At 47.5% G+C, this 19789-nt stretch overlaps 1 protein-coding gene across 1 annotated transcript in view; it reads right to left on the bottom strand.

Annotated features, from left to right (window-relative positions):
* Positions 1 to 3243: 3243 nt before the first annotated feature.
* FAM135B (family with sequence similarity 135 member B) overlaps positions 3244 to 19789 on the bottom strand; it is a gene marked incomplete at both ends in the record, with an annotated part of 161746 nt that continues 145200 nt past the window's right edge. The window contains 8 exons of the mRNA XM_082675123.1: positions 3244 to 3449; positions 3685 to 3798; positions 5399 to 5509; positions 7490 to 7641; positions 8908 to 9005; positions 10026 to 10117; positions 13756 to 13922; positions 15830 to 17828. Of these exons, the coding sequence (XP_082531249.1) occupies positions 3244 to 3449; positions 3685 to 3798; positions 5399 to 5509; positions 7490 to 7641; positions 8908 to 9005; positions 10026 to 10117; positions 13756 to 13922; positions 15830 to 17828 (2939 nt within the window). The remainder of the gene's footprint in view (positions 3450 to 3684; positions 3799 to 5398; positions 5510 to 7489; positions 7642 to 8907; positions 9006 to 10025; positions 10118 to 13755; positions 13923 to 15829; positions 17829 to 19789) is intronic.

Raw genomic sequence — 19789 nt, 5'->3', positions numbered from 1 at the left:
GCCAACTCTTCTTCAGCCTTGTGTCTGGGTTTAGATATCAAGTCTTCCACGAGGCCCTTCCGGACCACACACCACGCCACATCTGCAGCGTAGGTTGGATGTCCCTCCTCTGGGCCCCCATCAGATCCCTGCCACCTCCACGGTGCCCACCTGCTCTAACTTCCCGTTTGACTGGCTGTGTTCCTTGCTAAACTATGAACTACTGGATCTTACCAATGCATTTCCAGCACACAGTAAGCCCTCGATATGTATCTGTTGAATGAATGAATGAACTGATGAACGTGCATTTGGTGGCAACAGGCTGTGCAAGGTAAGCATCTCATTTTCCAGGTCTCCCTTTCAAAGGCTCATTCCCAGATTTCTCTAGGGAGTGAAGACTGGACTTCTAGAATCACCTTCATCCTGCCTGTGCCTCAACAAAGCCCTCATTGTATCATGTTGTAATAACAAGACCAGATCTTCCTCGGGCTCCTTGAGAGCAGGGCCTCTGCATCTTACCCTGTGCTCTCACCTGGCACGGATGCAAGTTGCTCAGTCAATACCCGTGGACTCCAGAAACTAACAGGAATCTAATTCTGTCCACCTTCTCCCCAGGTGCACAACACCCCAGCTGATTTCAACCTGCCATGGAGGTATTTATTTTGCCCCAAGGTCACTTTAGATTTACATCTGCTTCTCTGGGTGTATCTGGCGCATGAACTACAAATTCCAGCTCATCTCGATATTACGCATGTTTACTTCTAACTAGTTCTGAGAAACTTAACAAGTCATAGAAACAAAACAACAGAAAGTCTGCTGAGGATGAAGACCTATTACTATGTTGGCAGGCATTCTGTTATAATTTTATAGTCGATAATAGAATGTCCCTGTTTTACATTTCATGTATATATTTTTATGTGTATATATATATATATACATTATATATCTATACTTCAATAGAAAGAGACATAAAAAAGCCTTTTCAAATGAGGCGTGACACGCAACACTGGACACTCTTATATACAATATAGAGATGTACTTTCTACACAGTTACAATAGATGCTCAGAGGCCAGAGAGGGTTTACAAAGACAGCAGAGCACCCCTATAAAAAAGAGGTGCACCACGCAGCTGGACGTTTATTGCCATTAGTTCTATGTCCAGACAGCATATATTGAAGTTAAAAATGGCATCTGGTTATTGGAAAAGACGATGATCATTGATTCGCCCTGGCTCCGTAACCGCTGGCTGCACGGTCTTTCAAATGACCAGGGAATGACAAACTTTGCTGATGGGCATTGGGAACACAAAAATGAAACGCTCACCGGAGGGGCAGGGCTCCTCATTTGGCCAAAAAGGAGAGGCTGCTACAAACGTATGGTCCTGCACTGCGCTTGGGCACTTATCTGGACCAAGAAACACAACATCACAGGCTGCACTGCAGGAAGCACATTCCCTCTGGGTTATATAGCAGACTGGTCTTGTTCATAAGTAACCAGAGTCTTTGCTCATCGGGAACCTGGAAAAGTACCGAGTGGGAGAGTGGCCAGAGGACTTACTGATCCCATATGTGTTAAGACCAAGATACAATGAAAGTTTGAAGAAGACCCACAGAAACCCTACATCTGTTGCGTGGGAGTCTGTCTTTCAACTCCCTCCCCACCTTTGCCCTTCTTAAGGAATGCATAAGTCTGCTCTCCTGCAAAGCTGTCCACCTGGACTTGATCTCCATGGTCTACTTTGTTTTCCAAAGTCACATTGCTAATATGCAAGGAACTAAAATTCTCAGATGAGTCTAGAATCACTTGGCTTATTACCATGGCATTGGTGGTCATCACCAAGGTTCTGGTCCAGGGGCTGGGACCACGCATCTGGTCCTAGATGAGTTTCTACATTTTTAGAAGCAAATTTTGCAGCAGCAGGAGTTTTTGCCTCCGGAAGATGGGTCTCCCGTGTTAGTCACCCCTATGGTCCTGGGTCATGCATCCCTTCGGTACAACTGATTCTCTAGTCTTCCTTTAACTCATAGAGTGTACACAGTCTTTGGGACCATATTAAACACCCTGGTAATTTTCCAAACTTCCCCTTAAGTCACTTACCAGTAACAATTTAAGGTGAGTCCTCGACCTGGCTGTTGTTCTCATCTCTGATCTCACGTTTGTCCCTGTTGTCTCTTGGTTTGTATCAGTGGTGACCTTTCCTAGCCCTTTATTTTCCTAAGGCAAGAAGACATTTCTAGTGAAAGATAACCAGCACCCTTCTTAGAGCTCCCCTGAGGTTTTAAATCCAGCACTCCTCCAGTTAGATGTCTTTCCCCTTCCACGGAGAGGAGAAGCAGCTGGCCATATGAATGGTTTTGATTTTTTGCAAGTGCATCAAATGCTAACATAGCATTTCTTTGGAAGTGTATCAGCAGGAGCTTCACACATGTGCATTCATCTCAGTGCCCCCTTCTGCTAGGTTTAGTCTCAGTCAATCCTCCCTACCACAGACAGAGATTTCAGCAATCGCGAAAGTAATGTGCGGACCAAGGCTACGCACAGAAAAAATCTGGAGAAGTAGCTGCAGCGGCCAGTTCACCAGTTATTTTTTCTCTGCAACAAACTTGCATTTACCGATAGCATCACCTGCCTCTCCCCATACCTCAAATCACCCCACCCACTGCTGTTATGAAATAAAATTGGAGTTTACAAAGCATTCCTTTGTCCCTTGTTGAGAAAACATGAGGAGAGAATGAGAACATGGGCATCACATGGTCTTCAACAAGTGGCACATTTGAATCTATTAAGGACTGTATTTACACAGATATGTTCCACTTCTGCACAGAGGTTAACCTGAGTTCTGAAATGCTTGTGTGCATCAAAAATGATAAAGCTATGAACTAGTTACACACCGAACAAATCTAGTTAAGTTGGAGTGATCTCTCTGTGAGCCAGTGGTAGTTAAGAAGGTGGGCTCACCAACTCCAAGTATTGTTTCTTTATTTTCTCAGAATTTTCCTAGAAAGCATCTTGAACGAGACGCCAGATGGCTAGACAGGTTCGGGCAAAGTCTGTTGTCTTTTACACTATTGGTTCAGCTTTCCCAAATCTCCAAAGTGGAAGCACCTCGAATGTCTGGTCCTACCCCACCCTCCATCCCTCAGCGCCTTCCTCTCTGAGCTCCAGCCTGGAATGACAGAGGTCTGTAAAAGGATGTCTCAGCCAGAGCTCTTACGGATCTTCAACGTTTCTGGTGAGCTCCCCAAGGCCGTTCCTTCAAAGCCGCTACTTGAAGTAGTTGAGTCCTGCCACCAAGAAGAACTTCTCCAGGAAGAGCTCGGAGTCCAGTACAGCGATGTGAGCTGCTCGGCCAATCAGGGTGTTGGCAGTGCTGGGCAAGGCATGGAACACGTTGTGTCGAATCAAAGTGCAGTCCTTGGCGTCCACCAGAGGGCGGAGAAGGTTGTTGATCATCTCCGCGAAGACGGGTCCTGCAAGGAGGGAAGACGGACAGGAGATGGGGGCAGAGCTCAGCAGCAGAATCTAGAGAAAAGGGCTGGGTGTGTGTCGGGCGGCTAGTCCCGAGCAGAACGGCTGATGCGCCCTAATGGGTACAGCACCTTCATGATTTCCTTCTGCTTTTAAAGCAGAAAGTCACTGAAACGCAGGAGGAGAAGGAGAATAGGAAAGTAAAGAGAAGGAAAAAGGAAAAGGAATGTGGCTCACCTGTGTGTCTGTCTTTGAGGGCCGTTTTACACATCTCGATCCTGGCTGAGTGAAATGGCACATAGCGGTCTTGGGGAGAAGCAACCAGCACAACATTTTTAAAATACTGCAGACCTGCAACAAGCCAGACGGTGCTTTAACCCAGGTAGTTTCACCTTAGCCTCTGCTTTGCATACATTTTACAAACTTGCCCCAGAGAGAGGAGAAGGGAGAAGACGCCAGACACACTGGTTGAGTCACTGCATAAGGACCTTCTGGGTTGGGAGGTTGAAAGAGGGAAGGTGGCGGCTTTGCCCTCATGAGTCACGGAAGCTAAGAAGACACGTAGCTCACTACTCTGAACAGTGAGAGATAAACAACACGGAAGTAACAGATGTGCCCTTCTGGCTGGGAATACTGGGGAGTCCATGAGGAAGTAAATCTAGTACTTTGCTCCTTGCCAACCCCACGGCTCCCTTCGTTCCGGCCTCGGTCATGTCACCTGCTTGAGGAAATCAACCTCTGACCTCATCTCCCTGCAGGGAGCTTCACCTCCCTGGAATCAGTCTCACACTGAGGCAGAGGGATCTTTTAAATTAAGCATCACAGCCTATTCTTTCAGTCCCCAGAGCCCCTCAGGGATCTCCAGGTGCTGCAGTGCTCTGCCCAGGTCCTCCACCGGCCTGCTCTCAGCTCAGGGACCCTGCGGGGGACGCCTGCACTGACGTGAGTCTTCTCATCCAAGATCACAGCCCAAGACCATAATACACTGGGGACTGGCTGGACTCAGTGACCGGCAGATACGTGGCAGGGGGTATAAAGACCAGCCCTTTGCCCTCCGTCAGGATACCTCTGTAGGGCCACCCCAGCTCCCAAGCTCCCAGAGGGTGGGGCCCGCTGAGATGTCTGGGGCGACCACGTTGTGGTCCAACTGCCCTGCTGCCCGAGCCTCCTTCCTCACTTCCCCATGGGGGATAACCCTCAACATAGCACACAGAGACACACGTGGGTAAGGAACTTGACCAAGGTTATCGTCAGCCCAGGGCTATGCCGGACTCACATTCGAGGAGACAGAGATATCATCAGAGTCAGTGTTTATAAATGAATGCAAGATTGTGGACCATAGGCAGACCCTGGGCCAGGCCGGCTTGCTCAGCAGGACTGAGCGGGACAGTCGGGCAGCCTGTCTGCTCTCTCCGTGGACACGAGGCCACAGCTGTGCTCTGTTCACTCCCGGCAGGTAGGGTCTTCGACATCTACGTGTGCTTCCTTATTACGGGGTGCGGGTGAAGGTGTGATCTCAGGCCTGCGAGAGGGACCCCCATCTCCCCTTGCGCTGCCAACAGAAATGGACAGTGTCCACCTGCCCTTTTTGTAGGTGGATCTGCACCTGGCTGAAAGAGCTGGGAGTTGGCACATAGACCTTGGGGCCTGTGCAGTTAGGACATTAAAGGCTCGGTGGGCAGTGGCTCTGCTGTAGAGATGACACTGCACACACCTGCCTCTCATCATGATACCATCCCCAGGCCATGGGGGGAGGCGGTCCAGGGGCAGCTGAGTTCTTGGGTAGCTGTTGGCCTCTCCATGAGTTGAGGAGACTGTGTAACAGTGCAGCTCATGGTGACATCCTTCCGTGAGTGAGTCAGCGTAGCCCTGACTCTAATTTGGGGCTCAGGAGTTGGCTCTCCGTCTCTCACTCATCGCGGCCTCGGGGTGCTGCGGGGGATCCACTCACCTGTTTTCTGGCTTAGCTGGTAAAGGAAACATTTGCGCAGATCAGCATTATCCCTGAAGGTCAGCTGCAAAAGGGACCCGGATTTCTTCAATTTCTGCATGAGCCACAAGCCTAGAAAGACAAAAACAAAGCCAAACCCACATCAAACGCATCAAACAAAAAGAAAGCAAAGAAGAATGGGGGAAAGATGACATTAAACTGATTTGTTAGCTAACTTAGAAATGAGAGCGTGCTAGGCAACCTAACAAGTCCTCGGGAAGTCAGAGGGACATCTGTGTTCTTATGTACTGGTAGCGGGGGTAGAAGACCTTATGAGACAGGCTTCAGGAGTCATGGAACTATCCAAACCCTTTGATTTTTCAGTCCCCTTCTATGAATCGAGCCTAAGGAAACTGTCCTAAGTACCGAAAGTATCTAAGAATGCTCCTTACAGATCCACTTAGGATATCAAAAAGCTAAATTCAACCTATTTTGAAGTCTCTCCATTTACTATGGTTATGCTGACACTAACACGGGTGAGTATGAGCATTATGTCACAAGCGCAAAGAAATGAATTTGATAAAAATGCAAGGAAGATGGCAGTGTGGGAAGACGCGGAGTTAGCATCTCCCCACAACTAGGGCGCCTGTCGGCTGCTGGGGGGGGCCTCTGACCCCCAAGGAGATGGGAGGAACCCCAGTGTGAACCAGTAGGACGTAGGGGGACCTAGGTGGGGAGGAGAAGTGGAGGCCAGACAAGATCAGCGCCGCCGAGGCCGGGGAGATGAGGAGAGGCAGGCGGGAGGGACTCTCTGGGAAGAGCGGGAGAGGAGCGGAGGGCGGTCGCCTGGGCCCACTGGGGCCGGGGAGCCTGCTGAGCTCCCAGGCTGGTCCCCTGCCCTCCAACGCCCACCCCTCAAGCCACATTGGTCCTGGGAGGATAGGAGGGAGGCTGCGGAGATCAGGAGAGGCAGGTGGGAGAGGCCCTCCCTACCCACGACCCCGAGAAGCAGGAGAGGAAAGGAGGGCGTTTGCCGCACCCACTCGAGCCCAGGAAGCCTGCTAGGCTCCCAGGTGAGGTCCCCTGTCCTCTGACACCAGGGTGGGGGGCACGCCTGGACCCCTTCTGTTCCTTGAGCCTAAGCCCCACCCCCCAAGGCCCCCCATCCACATTCACACCCACATGCACACCCCCATATGTGTATATATATAATGTACATGTTTATAGACATATATAAACACATACATACACATACACACACATATAAAATATATGTTTACAGATAGGCAAATGTATATATATACACACATCATGCATGTATCGATACTTATACACAAACATATACGCATTAGCTTCATTTTACCAATAAGGAAACTAAGTAGCACAGAGATGACACGTCTTGGTCAGAGTCTTCCTCGAGTGCCTGGGTTAGAGCTTAACCATAAGCTTGTCATGGAAGTGACATGATTCAAAGCCCATTGCTATAGACTGAATGTTTGTTTCCCCAAAATCCATATGCTGAAACTAACCCCCTCCACGTGATGGTATTTGAAGGTGTGGTCTTTGGAAGGTGATTAGGTCATGAGGGTTGGACCCTCGTGAATGGGATTAGTGACCTTAGAAAAGAGGCCCCAGGGGCTCCCTTGACCTTTCCACCAAGTGAGCACACAGTGTGAAGACGGCTGTCTGTGAACCAGGAAGCGGGACCTCACCCGATACCAAATCTGCCAGTGCTTCGATCTTGGGCTTTCTGGCCTCCAGAAGCGTGAGAAATAAATGTCTGTTATTTGTAAACCCCCCCCTTACCCAGTCTACGGCAACCTGTTACAGCAGCTTGCATGCATGGACACCCATGCTCTCTCTTCCCCACCACTATTTATCTTTATTCACAGAAAACTGAAGCAGAAGAGACCTTGCGGAACCTCTTGTCTAATCTCATTCAGCTCACAAACAAAATAACATCTTTCTGAGCCCAGGTCTCCTTCCACCATCTCACGCTTTGAAGAGGTTCCAAAGCCACAGGTTCCATCAAGAAGAGCATGTGTCTCTGGTTCCCCCTCCCCTGGGTCCTGAATGAACTCTGAGGAATGATGAAGCTGGAGAGAGTCTTACCTGTACTGACCAGGGTGCTGTTGTTGTACAGGGTCCCCAGGTGCGGCCCGGACAGCGACAGGAAGGTGTGGAGTTTGTTGAGGTAATACCGGAACCGGGGCCGTGTTAGGACCGATCGGATGATGATGTTGCCCAGAGAATGGCCAATGAAACTGTTGAGAGACAGAAGGGGTCCACGTGAGTGACAGCAGGAGGCTGGCTGCCAGGGAAGTGCTGCACCAGGAGCGCCAAGGGGTGAGCCACCCTCCACCTCCCATGGGATTTAGGGGAACCAGCAGGGAGAAGGGGGGCCGCTAACTCATCCCCATCGGGTTTCTAAACGCTGGTCACGTGAAGCCCAAGGTGGGGCCTTTGCGAATGGAAGCTCTGAGCCCAGTGTGGTCAGAAGAGAAGTGTGGGCATCTTGGTGTTATTAGAGCACCCTCCTCCCCCCAGTTCTGGTCTCTGTGCCTCCCTCAGTGCACCTGGGGGTTCTTTCTGAAATTCACATTGGAGCATTGAACCCTCCTGGTCATTCACAGGGTGAAACCCCAGCTCCTTAGCCTGGCTTACGAGGCCATTCATGTCCCGGCTTCTGCCTGCCTCTCCAATTTTACTCATCCCTCGTTCACTCAGTACAGTTAGTGAGTTGCCTGCTCTCAGCCCACAGCACATGCTCTGCTCCAGCTGCACTGCTGCTCAAAGATCTATGGAGTCGACACATCATCACTTTCAAATTAAATGATTATTTATCAAAACCCTATTATATTATATATTATATTAGCTCCCTAGCTCTTCTCGTGTGTGTCCTTTTATTTTTACCTAACTCTGTAGGCCTCTGAAACCTCATCTATTGAATAAAGAAGTGGTATCTTAGAGGCCTAAATGGGTCATGGACGTTGAGGGCTCACCACTATGTCCACATCTGCAAGTGCCTGAGAAACACAAGCTACTGACTATCACCTTAACCATTTACGCCAAGTTGCCTGTTACAGTGGAAGGACACACTTAGCACTGATTGAAACCCTTTTACGGGGCAGGCGACGCATCCCCTCAGGGCTGGTCCCACTTAACAGATGGGGAAACCGAGGCTCAGAGATGTAGAAAGCTTGTAAAAGGTTATATGGTAGAATCGGGACACAAACTTGTGAGTGTTAGAAGAACGAGAATTTAAAACCTAGGATATTTGTTTAAGTCCAATTCTCTTTCTACTGAGCCACACGGTGTTTATTCTCCTGCACACCTGCTATGACAGATATGGGCGTGTCAAGCAGCCCTGGTACCCACTTCTGTTCTGAAAGTAATCTACCCCCTTAAAGGTCCCAAGTTAACTTATCCCAGACCGGTATACAGACGGCATCACGCTGAACTTGTACACAGCAAACACGTAAAAGTGGCACCCCTCCCCCCAGCATTAACTACCTGTGGTTTCCTTTTACCTAATTCGCGATATGGAGAGGTTGTACAGCTGGATGTGCTGAATGATTTCATCCAGTAACCGATCGGTCATGGTATCAAAATCTGCAAACGTGTCCATCTGGAAGGAGAGAGAGGGAACGGCTACTGGGGAGGGCGTGGGGCCAGGCCGGGCCCCGTGCACAAGCCCATCTTCCTCCACTAAACACCACCGTGCGTCCTGGGGGCATGCCCACGCCTGACATTAGGGTACAAATCAGTATTCGACAACCTGAGAAGGACCCCCCGATTGGGGCTCTCCAGGTCAGACCGTGGGTTCCCTCTTTGTGAGGCGACAATGGTGCCAACGCTTCACAGAACGGTTGGGAAAAGTAAATGAAGAAAGACGCCAACTGCTCAGCGCGTCGCAGATGCTCAAAGCGATCCTCTTTCCTCCTGCTCACGTTTATACCCCACGCACCCAAGGGCAGGCCTTGTATAGAGCAGGTGTCAAAGAAAAGGCAACAGGACGGACCACTAAGAGAGGAGGAATGAGACTGTACCTCCCAGCGTTTGCCTGTTGATTATTTTCTGTACGATTCCCATTGTCAGTGGTCATGGGACCCTTTAGTTATAAGTAGTGCTATGCCTCCAAAGAACACTTAGCTCATCCCTCTCACGTCCCATGGAATGGGACTCAATGACAACATTCCACCCAGCCCCACCTCTTGGCCATGGAATCTCTCAGCTCTCATCTACCTTGACATCCCATTAAGGCTCCAGACCTGCAATGGCAGCCCCATAGTCTACCTCTGACTATGAAAAGGTCATAATCCAGCTCCCTTGGTTACAAAGATGCCAGTGACAAACTCCTTCCCCAGTACAGACCCACGGATGCCCAATCATTTATGCTCTGAGCTGTCACTCAACCTATGACCTGTGAGGTCAAAAGGCCCAGTCACCTGACTCACATGTCCCCCCTTCTTACTATTTCCTCCTCCCAAAAGAAAATGAGCTCTCCAGACCTTCCAAGTGCCTGGGAGTGTTCCTTGGTAAAGTCCCCTCCCATCTGTGTGGCCATAAACCACCACGGTGACCTTAGGAGGCTCAGGTAAGACACGAATCAGGGATTCTTCTGGTTCTGATGCTTTTGTTGTCATACCTGATTCTTTTCAGACATTAGGAAGTCCAGTTTTCCTCCAGGGAGCCCCAGTTCTATGAAAGTCTTTACCAGACGGAGGTCCGCACTGTTCCCTAAAAACGACAGATAACCCCACCACGGACCCACAATTAATCAGATAACAGCTGACACGCAAGGGATTTATTTCTCACTCCTTTCCGGTCCCCCTCCCATCTCCCGCTTTCTCAATAAGTTGATAATAAAAACAACTAAACATGTCCAATCCACTGGTCCCCGTGCTGCCCCCTCCTCCTGTCCACACGGGGTCAGGGCCTTTCTGGTATCCCTCCCTCAGGGGGATTATTCCCTGATCTATAAATATGTGGCTTGTGAACGTTCTGTACACAGGAACGGTGGAAGGCACGCCGCCTCTCCCTTCTTTGACAGGCAATTCTGTTTACTCAGGACATTCTGCAAGTGGTGTCACTTAATGATGACACACGGACGTGGCACAATGTGATATCTACAAGTCCCCTCTCAAGTCGCTTCCTTAATGCAGGACTAGTTCTGCCATTTACAGGTTGTCAGCAAGTAAGTCCCTCAAACAGGGGCATAATTATTTACAAGAGAGTAAGGATCACCCTTGGGAACCAGAGTCAGCAAGGGCAAGCTCCATCAGGGCAGAGGAAGAAGAGCTCAAGGACTTGAGGCTCTGCTGCCAATAGCAAAGCCACAAAGAACACACAGAATGCATCCCTGAAGCGAAAATCACGTGGAAAATAGTTGATATAACAGAATAAGCTTCTTGTTCAAGTATGGTTAGGGGTAAATTTCATGCAGGTCATGGGGTTCAGTGGTAGCTTAATGAATGTTTTAATCTATTCCTCAAAGGGATCCCTACCGAGTTGAAAGTCCGAAGCTGCTTATGTGGCTATATAGGTGACCTACTTTACCATGTAACCGTCCTTTCAAAGCAGCTGGGAAACTAGGAGTGATATCGTTGACTACCAATTTTATACCCTTCTTTATGAAACCACCAAGGGATTCAAAAGAGGATGAAAATGCCATACAGAATATGGGAGAACTAAAGATGTTTGACAGACTCCTCCTAATTTTCAAGGATGACCCAATAGAAGGGTGACCCACGACGATGGCCCGTCAGAGCACATGCTCATACAGGCAGGGCTACAGTTATAAAATACTCCCTTTCTTTTAGAAAATGTTTCTATTTTGTACTAAGTTAAATTTTGTTCATTCCTTTCATTTCTGACAGTAAAAGTCTGCTCTTTGGTCCTGTTCTTGTTTAAAGCTACCTAATGGCATTCTAGGTTGTGGCCTTAATAAATATGTATCAGGTGTTTCTGTTTAGCACAAGGAGTCTAAGGAAGGGATGACAATGGGCCCCCCTCCTTCAGCTGTTGAGCAACAGAGAACTTTCTGCAACTTAAAACTTTCTCAAAAAATATGATTTGAGGGCTTCCCTGGTGGCGCAGTGGTTGAGAGTCCGCCTGCCGATGCAGGGGACGCAGGTTCGTGCCCCGGTCCAGGAGGATCCCACATGCCACGGAGCGGCTGGGCCCATGAGCCATGGCCGCTGGGCCTGCACGTCCGGAGCCTGTGCTCCGCAACAGGAGAGGCCACAACAGTGAGAGGCCCATGTACCGCAAAAAAAAAAAAAATATGATTTGATAATGTGTTCCACTGAGGACACTTACAAGAATATAAATCTTGGGCTTTGGACACAATATGAAGAGTTGGGCAGATATCCATAACCATTACCAATTTCTTCAGTTCTCTGTTAACATCAGTATAGCCTTGTAAGTGGAATGTAACCAATGGATCCTGTAAAACTCGGCAAAGTTTAAACATATGGACGCGGAACTAGAGAAATCACCTTCAGAAGAAACGTGTGCTCTGTTATTGGTTGTCTCTTTGATGATTTTATGCCCAAGTGACAATGCTGTGATTGGCGGCTCCGTTTTCTGACACCGCACAAAGACTGCAGAAGCTGGCCTATCTTTATAGCATCCCTCTTCTCCCACTTGCAGGATGGAGTCTGACCAGATTTCTTATTTTCACAGAGATTGAGAGGCTTATCTCATTTTAATTTAATATCAGATAAGTAAGAGATGCACACTGGTCATGCAAGGCCATAGGTCCTGTGTTAAAAGTACACAGGATGAGTGAGGACGTTATTCTTTGTCTTTCTGGAGGTCCTTCTGATTGGAAGCCCCAGTTAAAAACAAGCATGTTTTCAACAGCTTAATACTTCTGCAAAGAGAAAGTGAGTGTCAAGCTCAAAAAAGTCTTCCGACAATGGCACACATCAAGCTTCAGCAAACTTATTTTGTTTATATTAATTATTTTTAGTCTGACTCTTTGTGTGTAGCGCGTGAGTCTAGTATTTAATTTGTGGTGTGATTTGAAGTTTATTTTTTTCCATAAATACACTCAAAAAGTATGCCCATTTCAGTAAAAATTTTGAAATTATAGTACAAGGTACATGGGTAGAGTAAATAAGGGGAAGGGAAATGTGTGAACAGCTGAAATTTGTGAAGCACTGAAGTCAGTGCAGAGAGAGGAAAGCTCACCGGAAAGAAAATCCAGTGTTGAGAAAGACACAGTGGTGTGAAAGGGTCCCTGTCCGTAGAGATGGGAGTGAATTGGTGCAGCTGGAAGAGGGGAGAGCAGAAAGGGCAGGAGATGAGAATGACAAGGATCAGATATAAAGAATATTTTATGCTGGGAATTTTCGAAGCTTTTTAAAATAGGAGTTCATTTTATCTTATTTTCTGAGAGCTACAAAGAGCTTCCATCCCAGTGATGGAACGACCAGACCTAGTAAGATTTCAAGAAGACGACTCAGGGATGTGGAGGGAGGTTCCGGTTGGGGGAGAGATGAGCTTGTTGGTAAAAGGCAAAATGAAACCATGGGCTCTGGAGCCGGACAGATGGGTTTTAATCCTGACTCAACCGTGTTAGCTGTGGGACCTTATACAAGTTACTCAGCTGCCCTCTTAGTCAGTGTCTCCACTTATAAATGGGGGTGATAATAGCAGCTACTCTGCAGGGCTATTGTCAGGATCAACCACGTTAATAAATGTTAAGTATCTAGAGTGGTCCCTGGCCCCTGGTGAGTGATGTATACATGCTGGCCATCATCAAAGTCGTCACCACCATCATCATCATCATCATCATCATCTGGAATGATGATCTACCACTGGATTCTCTGCCACTTCACTAAATAGACCTGTTGACTTAGCGTCCCGGCATGCAATGCATATAGCCAGGTGTTGATGTGGACAATTGAATGCATTAGCCCCAAGAGTGAGGAAAATTAAGGATATTAACAAGAGCGTGTCACAGAAGTGAAGCCCATCACCATTCCCTATTTGATCATCATAAGAAGAATGTGACCACCGGTTTTGCTACTCATCACCACTGAAGCCCTAGAGGAGCCCTTTCACTCCTCTGACCCTTAGTTATACATTAGAATCCATAAAAGTGGAAGTGATTTATTCATTCCATTCATTCCTTCTTCGCATTAATTCATTCATTTGTGTATTTCATTAACTCAACATATTTTTTTGCCAGAGAGATCTTTTCTTTGAGAGCAAAGCCATGCCATTTTCCTAGATCCAGCATACTTACTAATGTTCCACAGTCGCTAATTGAACATTTGTTGAACAAGTCCCTGAACTAGATTAATTCATGAATATGATAATTCGTCTATAGCACAAAACTTTGAGGAGGAAACCCTTGTAGAACTCACCATCCAGGCCATGGACACAGACTACCAGGTGAATCCCATCTTCCAAATTTTCTTCCTCTTCCTCTGGTGGGAAATACGGTATGTCAGAAGCTAGTACAGATGAGTCACTGTACAGAAATCCATCAATCTTCAGTTCTTTTTTAAATTTTTCTTTGGCCTGATAAAAACTGGAGAATACACTAATTAATCATGAGCCGAGCTGTGTGTTCCATGTTGAACAGGAGATGCATTGAGCTGGGATGCAGGAGTGATGGACAACTACAAGGAAGTATCGGCCAAGCGACCAAGGCTGAATGTGGGACCTCATGGGAGATGCTAGTGAAAGAAGGCTTGTTCTGAACAACGAGGCAGAAAAGTGACCCAGGAAAACCAAGCGCTGTATTGATCTGGGTTCTGCAGATGTGGTTCCTGCATTGAATAGAACCTCTAAGGTTCCCTCCAGCTCCAAGGATCCACTAAATCTTTACGCGATCTTCCGGGAGTGAGAGTTTATTAACCTGCTTCCATGTACTTCTCCAGCGTCATCCGCTAGCCTCCAAAGAGAACACGTTTCTCATAAAGTCCCTGCGTGAATTATGCCTCTTGTCTTTACTTCCATGCCTTTGTGCATTGGGGTCTATCTGTCTGAAATTCCTTTCCCACCTGGTTATCCTGTTCTTTGCCTGGCTACCTGACAAGGTGGTTAAGACCACGGACCCAGGAATCAGACTGCCAAAGTCAGAATCTCAGCTTAGACACTTACTAGCTGTGCACCAACTGCTTTATAACCTCTCTGCATTCAGTTTCCTCATTTGTGAAAGGGGAATAACACCTGTATCGAATTCATAAAGTTGTCTTTGCCTTGTTGTATTAAGTGATATAATCTATTCAAAATGCTTAGAACAGTACTTGTAACAGATTAAATGTGAAAAAGGAGATGTGATCGATTACCAGCCATATCACCATCATTATCATCAACATGGTGTCTCATATTTTCTCCTTAGCTTAGGTATCATCTCTAAAAAGCTTCTCATGGCCACCATCTCTGTTCACACTCACTGCCCCACAGCCAAATGAGGTCCTTCTCTTTCTGGTTCAGCTGTGCACACATGAACCATCCCATTTACTCAACTGCCCTCATTTGCTTCTGTCATTTCCCTGTCTCCTTATTAGACTGAGAGCACAGTTACAACCAGGACAGCACTGGCCAGGCACTGGACAGTGCCTGCTATGCACTGGTTAAACTGACGACATGGGCGTATAATAGGCACTTAATGGTCTTTATAAAACATGGGATCCAAAATTTACCTGCCTGTGCAATTTCTTTGGGGGATAACTTTAATGTGTAACTGTTTAGCATTTTTTGAACAAGTGAATGAGATGGGATGTTTTGATTAAGTGAGTCCATACTATACTTAATCAAATACATAGTTTATAGGTGAGGGAGTAATAGGAATACAAACCCAAGACAAGGATAAAGGGATGGATTCTGGCATTTCAAAAGGAGCGATAAACTTAAGAACCACACAAAAGGGGCTTAGGAAGAAAATTTGAATTAGTCCTATTCCCAAAAGGTTCTCAAAGAAATGTGCCAAGACAGAGGTACAATGACACTCATAAGATAGTTGTTCATCATAAGAAAAACTGAAGAAAAAACATTTGTGGTTTATCTCTAAAGGATCTTGTTAACAAAATCATGGTACATTTATACGATGGAATATTACACTAAAATGATAATGCAAAAATAGATTTATAAATATATAAAGACGTTTCCAATATATTAAGTTGGAAAAAACTTAGAGTTTGTCAAGAATTGTCTTACTTTTGCAAATTAATAGCATATACATAGAGGTGCACATAGGAAGACGTACAGATGAACTTACACAGGGGCTATATTTGAGATGGGCTTATTGATGATAGTTTTTACTTCTTTGCACTACTCTACATTCCTGACGTGTACGGTAAGAATGTAACACTTTCTTTAAGCCAGAAAATAACTGATATCACAGTTTTGAAATAGTATGCCTGAAATTGAGAGATATGTGGGAGAATCTAAAAGATGGTGCTGGTGCAGGTTTGCCACCAGCAAACCTACCTGAACATCCTTTCACTGACTTCCTCCTCCAACTTGCTGGCATGGTTCGGAACACCTCCAAAGGAAGCCAAAGGTTGATGAGTGATGGGAAATGGGGTCTGTTTGGAAGAGAATCCAGCCCTGGCAGGGGTCTCCTTGGGCACAGACGAGAAAGGGAGACAGGTGGCAGTGCACGACATGGATAAGTTGACGACCTCGACAGCTGTCAGGCTGTCCAGAGAGAAGGTCTCCGCAGAGGTCACGTGGGACAGCATGACGGAGGGGCCTGCCCTCGGCTCCTGGTTTCCTGTAGCTTGGGAGTGAACGGAGCGAGTCCCAGTGGAGCACGCAGCGCCTGCTTCACGTCCATCCTCTGGGACGGCGTTCGGCCCTCTACTAAGTGCTGGATCATCAATGACGCCAGGTGAGCTGCTTCGCTCACCTGCTGGATCCAGGTTGATGATTTCGGCAGCTGACGTACAACTCACTTCAGGCACCTCACGGTGGGTGAAATGCTCAACGTCCAAGATGCTGCTGTTGGAAAGAGCTCTTTTCCCCACATTAGAGTCTTTAGGCATGCGCTCTGGGGTCTCCATGAGTTCTCTAGGAAAAGCTCTGTACCTAGGGGTTTCAAGTGCTGGGATGCGTGGTATTTTTAAACTCAGACCTTTGGTTTCAAGCCCTGGAGGGTTATCGGTCCTGCCATCAAGATAACAGGGTCCTTGAGGATCAAGCGGATCGTCTTTACCTTTGGGGATATCTATGTAACCAGGGCCCTGCTGGCCGTCAGCATCTGAAACTACCTCCACGAGGGAATGGTGAACCCCAGCATTACTCAGTTGAAGGCGGTGTCCGGAGGGATCCGTGCTCCTGGCGTGCACGGCTGAAGTCTCAGGAAGACCTCGCCCTTGCTGCAGGGAGCCCGCACCTTCAGCAGGCTCTTCGGGGCTACTGATTTGGGGCGCAGAGACAGACTTGGTCAGTTTGGTGAGCGCCAGTTCCCTTTCCTCTTCCTCAAAAGGCAAAGAGCTAATGGAGGTGAGAGAGGCCTGGATCCCGCTCGGCAAACTCGTATTGCTCTCTGTGTGTCCGCCCTCTAAGGAGTTCCTGTGTAGGGCATGTCTTCGAACCAGCTGGTGCAAGACATCCCGGTCACTAGGTAACTCCTGGGCTCTACTCCGAGCCTCGGACCAGGCAACGGAGCTTGGTTCACTCTCGATGCCTGAATCAGAGATGATGGACGAGGATCTCTTGATGACCCCAGATAGGACGGACACTCCCTCCCGCTCCTCTGAGTGAGGGTCCTCTGGGGAAGCCTTGACATCCAAGGGATCCCTCAAAGAAGAGCTGAGTGGATCACAGGGCTCCGAGGGGATGAGCTTCAGACTTAGCACCATCTTGCTCCCCTGGTCTGCTCCCTTTCCAAGAGTACTTAACTCATGGAGTGTGGTTTTCTCTGAAGAGCTGGCATCGTGATGACCTCCACCTGCCACCCCTTTGCTTAGCTCAGTTCTGTCTAATTCATAGTTATCTCGAGAGCACCCGCTCTCGTGCTGGGTACTGGTGACCGCTATGGGGTCAGCTCTGCAGGGGTTCTTATTGCTAGAATTCACATCCATGTAGGTCAGTGCTGGGGCCTGGTCATCCTCTGGACCAGGACTCCTCCTGGGCAGGTCCTCATCTGTCGGCGGCTGCGTTCCAACATCAGACCTTTGGTCAGTCCGACGTTCATCTTCAGGCAAACCTGGTTTGTTCTGGAATTCACCAATTGTCAGATACACCTGAGATTCCGAGCACACGTCCGTATGACTCGGTGTGGTGACATTCTCATTTGGCCCTGGACACCTAATAACCTCTTCATTAGAGTCCATTTGGGGTGGTTTCATGGTGGGCAAGACAAGGTCTTCCCTCAAAGATGATTTTCTATTTACAATATGGTTCTCCTCTCTGTCGTTTAGATTCAGTATTGCGGGACTTGTTGCTGCAACATCAAAACCAGGGTACACACTCAAATTATGCCCTACAAAAAGAAAAAAAGAAAGAAAAATGTGTTATACTTTAAGAATCTACATTCATGGGGCTTCCCTGGTGGCGCAATGGTTGAGAATCCGCCTGCCAACACAGGGGACACGGGTTCGATCCCTGGTCTGGGAAGATCCCACATGCTGCGGAGCAACTAAGCCCGTGCGCCACAACTACTGAGTCTGCACGCCGCAACTACTGAAGCCCGTGTGCCTAGAGCCCCTGCTCTGCAACAAGAGAGGCCACCGCAATGAGAAGTCCGCACACCGCAACCAAGAGTAGCCCCTGCTCGCCGCAACTAGAGAAAGCCCGCGCGCAGCAACGGAGACTCAACTCAGCCAAAAAGAAAGAAATAAAATAAATACATTTATTTAAAAAAATCTACACTCACGAATTACCCAAATGCCTGATTGTATAATAAAGAGTTTGTCTGCACTTTGTTCCTGCTTCCTGGGAGATATTCTCTAAATTCTTGGAATTTCCCAAGCGATAGGAATGTCAGCTATGCATGGTGGATCCTGAGCTAGTGATAACGAGGTGACTCATGGTGAGTCCTCTGATAGTCTGCATTGAGGAGGTGACTCAGGAGGGGGGCTGGCCATGCCAGAAAGACCAACCACGTGACTAGCTGACTGAGGATTTGAACCAGGTGACATCGGTACAACCTCTGGAGAGGAGAGATGGGCTGGGGATCGAGTTCCTTCACGCGGCCCACGATTCAATCAATCATGCCTACATTATGAAACGCAGTATGAACTCTAGACATGGAGGATTGACTAAGCTTCCCCGGTGGGCAATGCACATTCATGTACCAGGAATAGCAGTCCTGGGGGCATAAAAGTTTCATGTTTGGGACCCTTCCAGACCTCGCCCTATGATTGGCTGGTCTTTATTTGTATCCTTTCTAATAATACTGAAATCATAAGTATATCCCTTTCCTGAGTTCTATGAATTGTTCCAGCAAATTATCAAACCTGAGGGGGTCATGGGAATCCCTGGATTGGTAGCCAGTTGGTCAGAAGTCTGGGAGGCCTGAGAACCCCTGAGCTTGTGGCTGAGTTGTGAAGGAAGGACAATCGTATCAGAGACTGTGCCCTTAACCTGTGAGGTTTGCCCTAATACCGGATTATCAGTGTCAGAAATGCGTCACACTAATGCAAAAGCTGCCACCGATTAAAATTCTTGATTTACCTTTTACTTAGTAAAAAGCATTTTGAATAATTACCACTTACAAATAGTAAAACATTTACCCATCTTGTGTACAGTATTTACAGAGTATAGAGAATGCTTTGGAGCCAGGAGCCCCTGGTCTCCAATCCTGACACTGACACTTGCCAGCTGTGAGACCTCGGACAGTTAGAAAAAAACAATAAGCCTTTTTCCTAGTTGAATACATTTTCTTCTCGGGTGGGCAGGTTCATAGTAACCAGTGGGCCTCACAGCCATAACTCAGAGCAGACTTCTGATATGAAATGGACACATGGGGAAGACAGATTTCTGCTTTCTGACGGGAAACGCTGCCAAGCTTGAGCTCCGTAACCAGGGCAATTATCATACACGGCACTCAGACCACAAGAGGCTCCCAGGTTCGCTTTGGTCGTTATAGCAGGATGGAGGCGCGCCAAAGTGTGACCTTCTTTTTCTTACTTTTCTTGAGGGTAAACTATTATGTCTCTCATTCTCTCCCCTGGTCTCTTTTCTCTTCTATTTCATTCCCCTCCTCCTTCTTTTATTTTCTTTCTCTCTCTCTCTCTCCCCCTCCCAATATGCATAATTGGGATAAGTGACTGTAACACAGCTCTTTTGAGAAAGCTATATGATAGATTATTCAATTTTCATATACACCAAACACACAAAAAAGGGGACTGGCCTTTTATTTTCTTTAAACAGTTTAAATCTTCCATGCAATTTTAACGAAGTTAAATGAATATAATCATTATTAACATTATCATGGAGTAA

The sequence above is a fragment of the Grampus griseus genome (genome assembly GCF_964374135.1).
Source record: "Grampus griseus genome assembly, chromosome: 17".
NCBI classification, from domain to species: Eukaryota; Metazoa; Chordata; class Mammalia; order Artiodactyla; family Delphinidae; genus Grampus; species Grampus griseus.
Note: the sequence above shows the minus strand (reverse complement) of the source record. Positions and strands in the feature narration are given on the sequence as shown.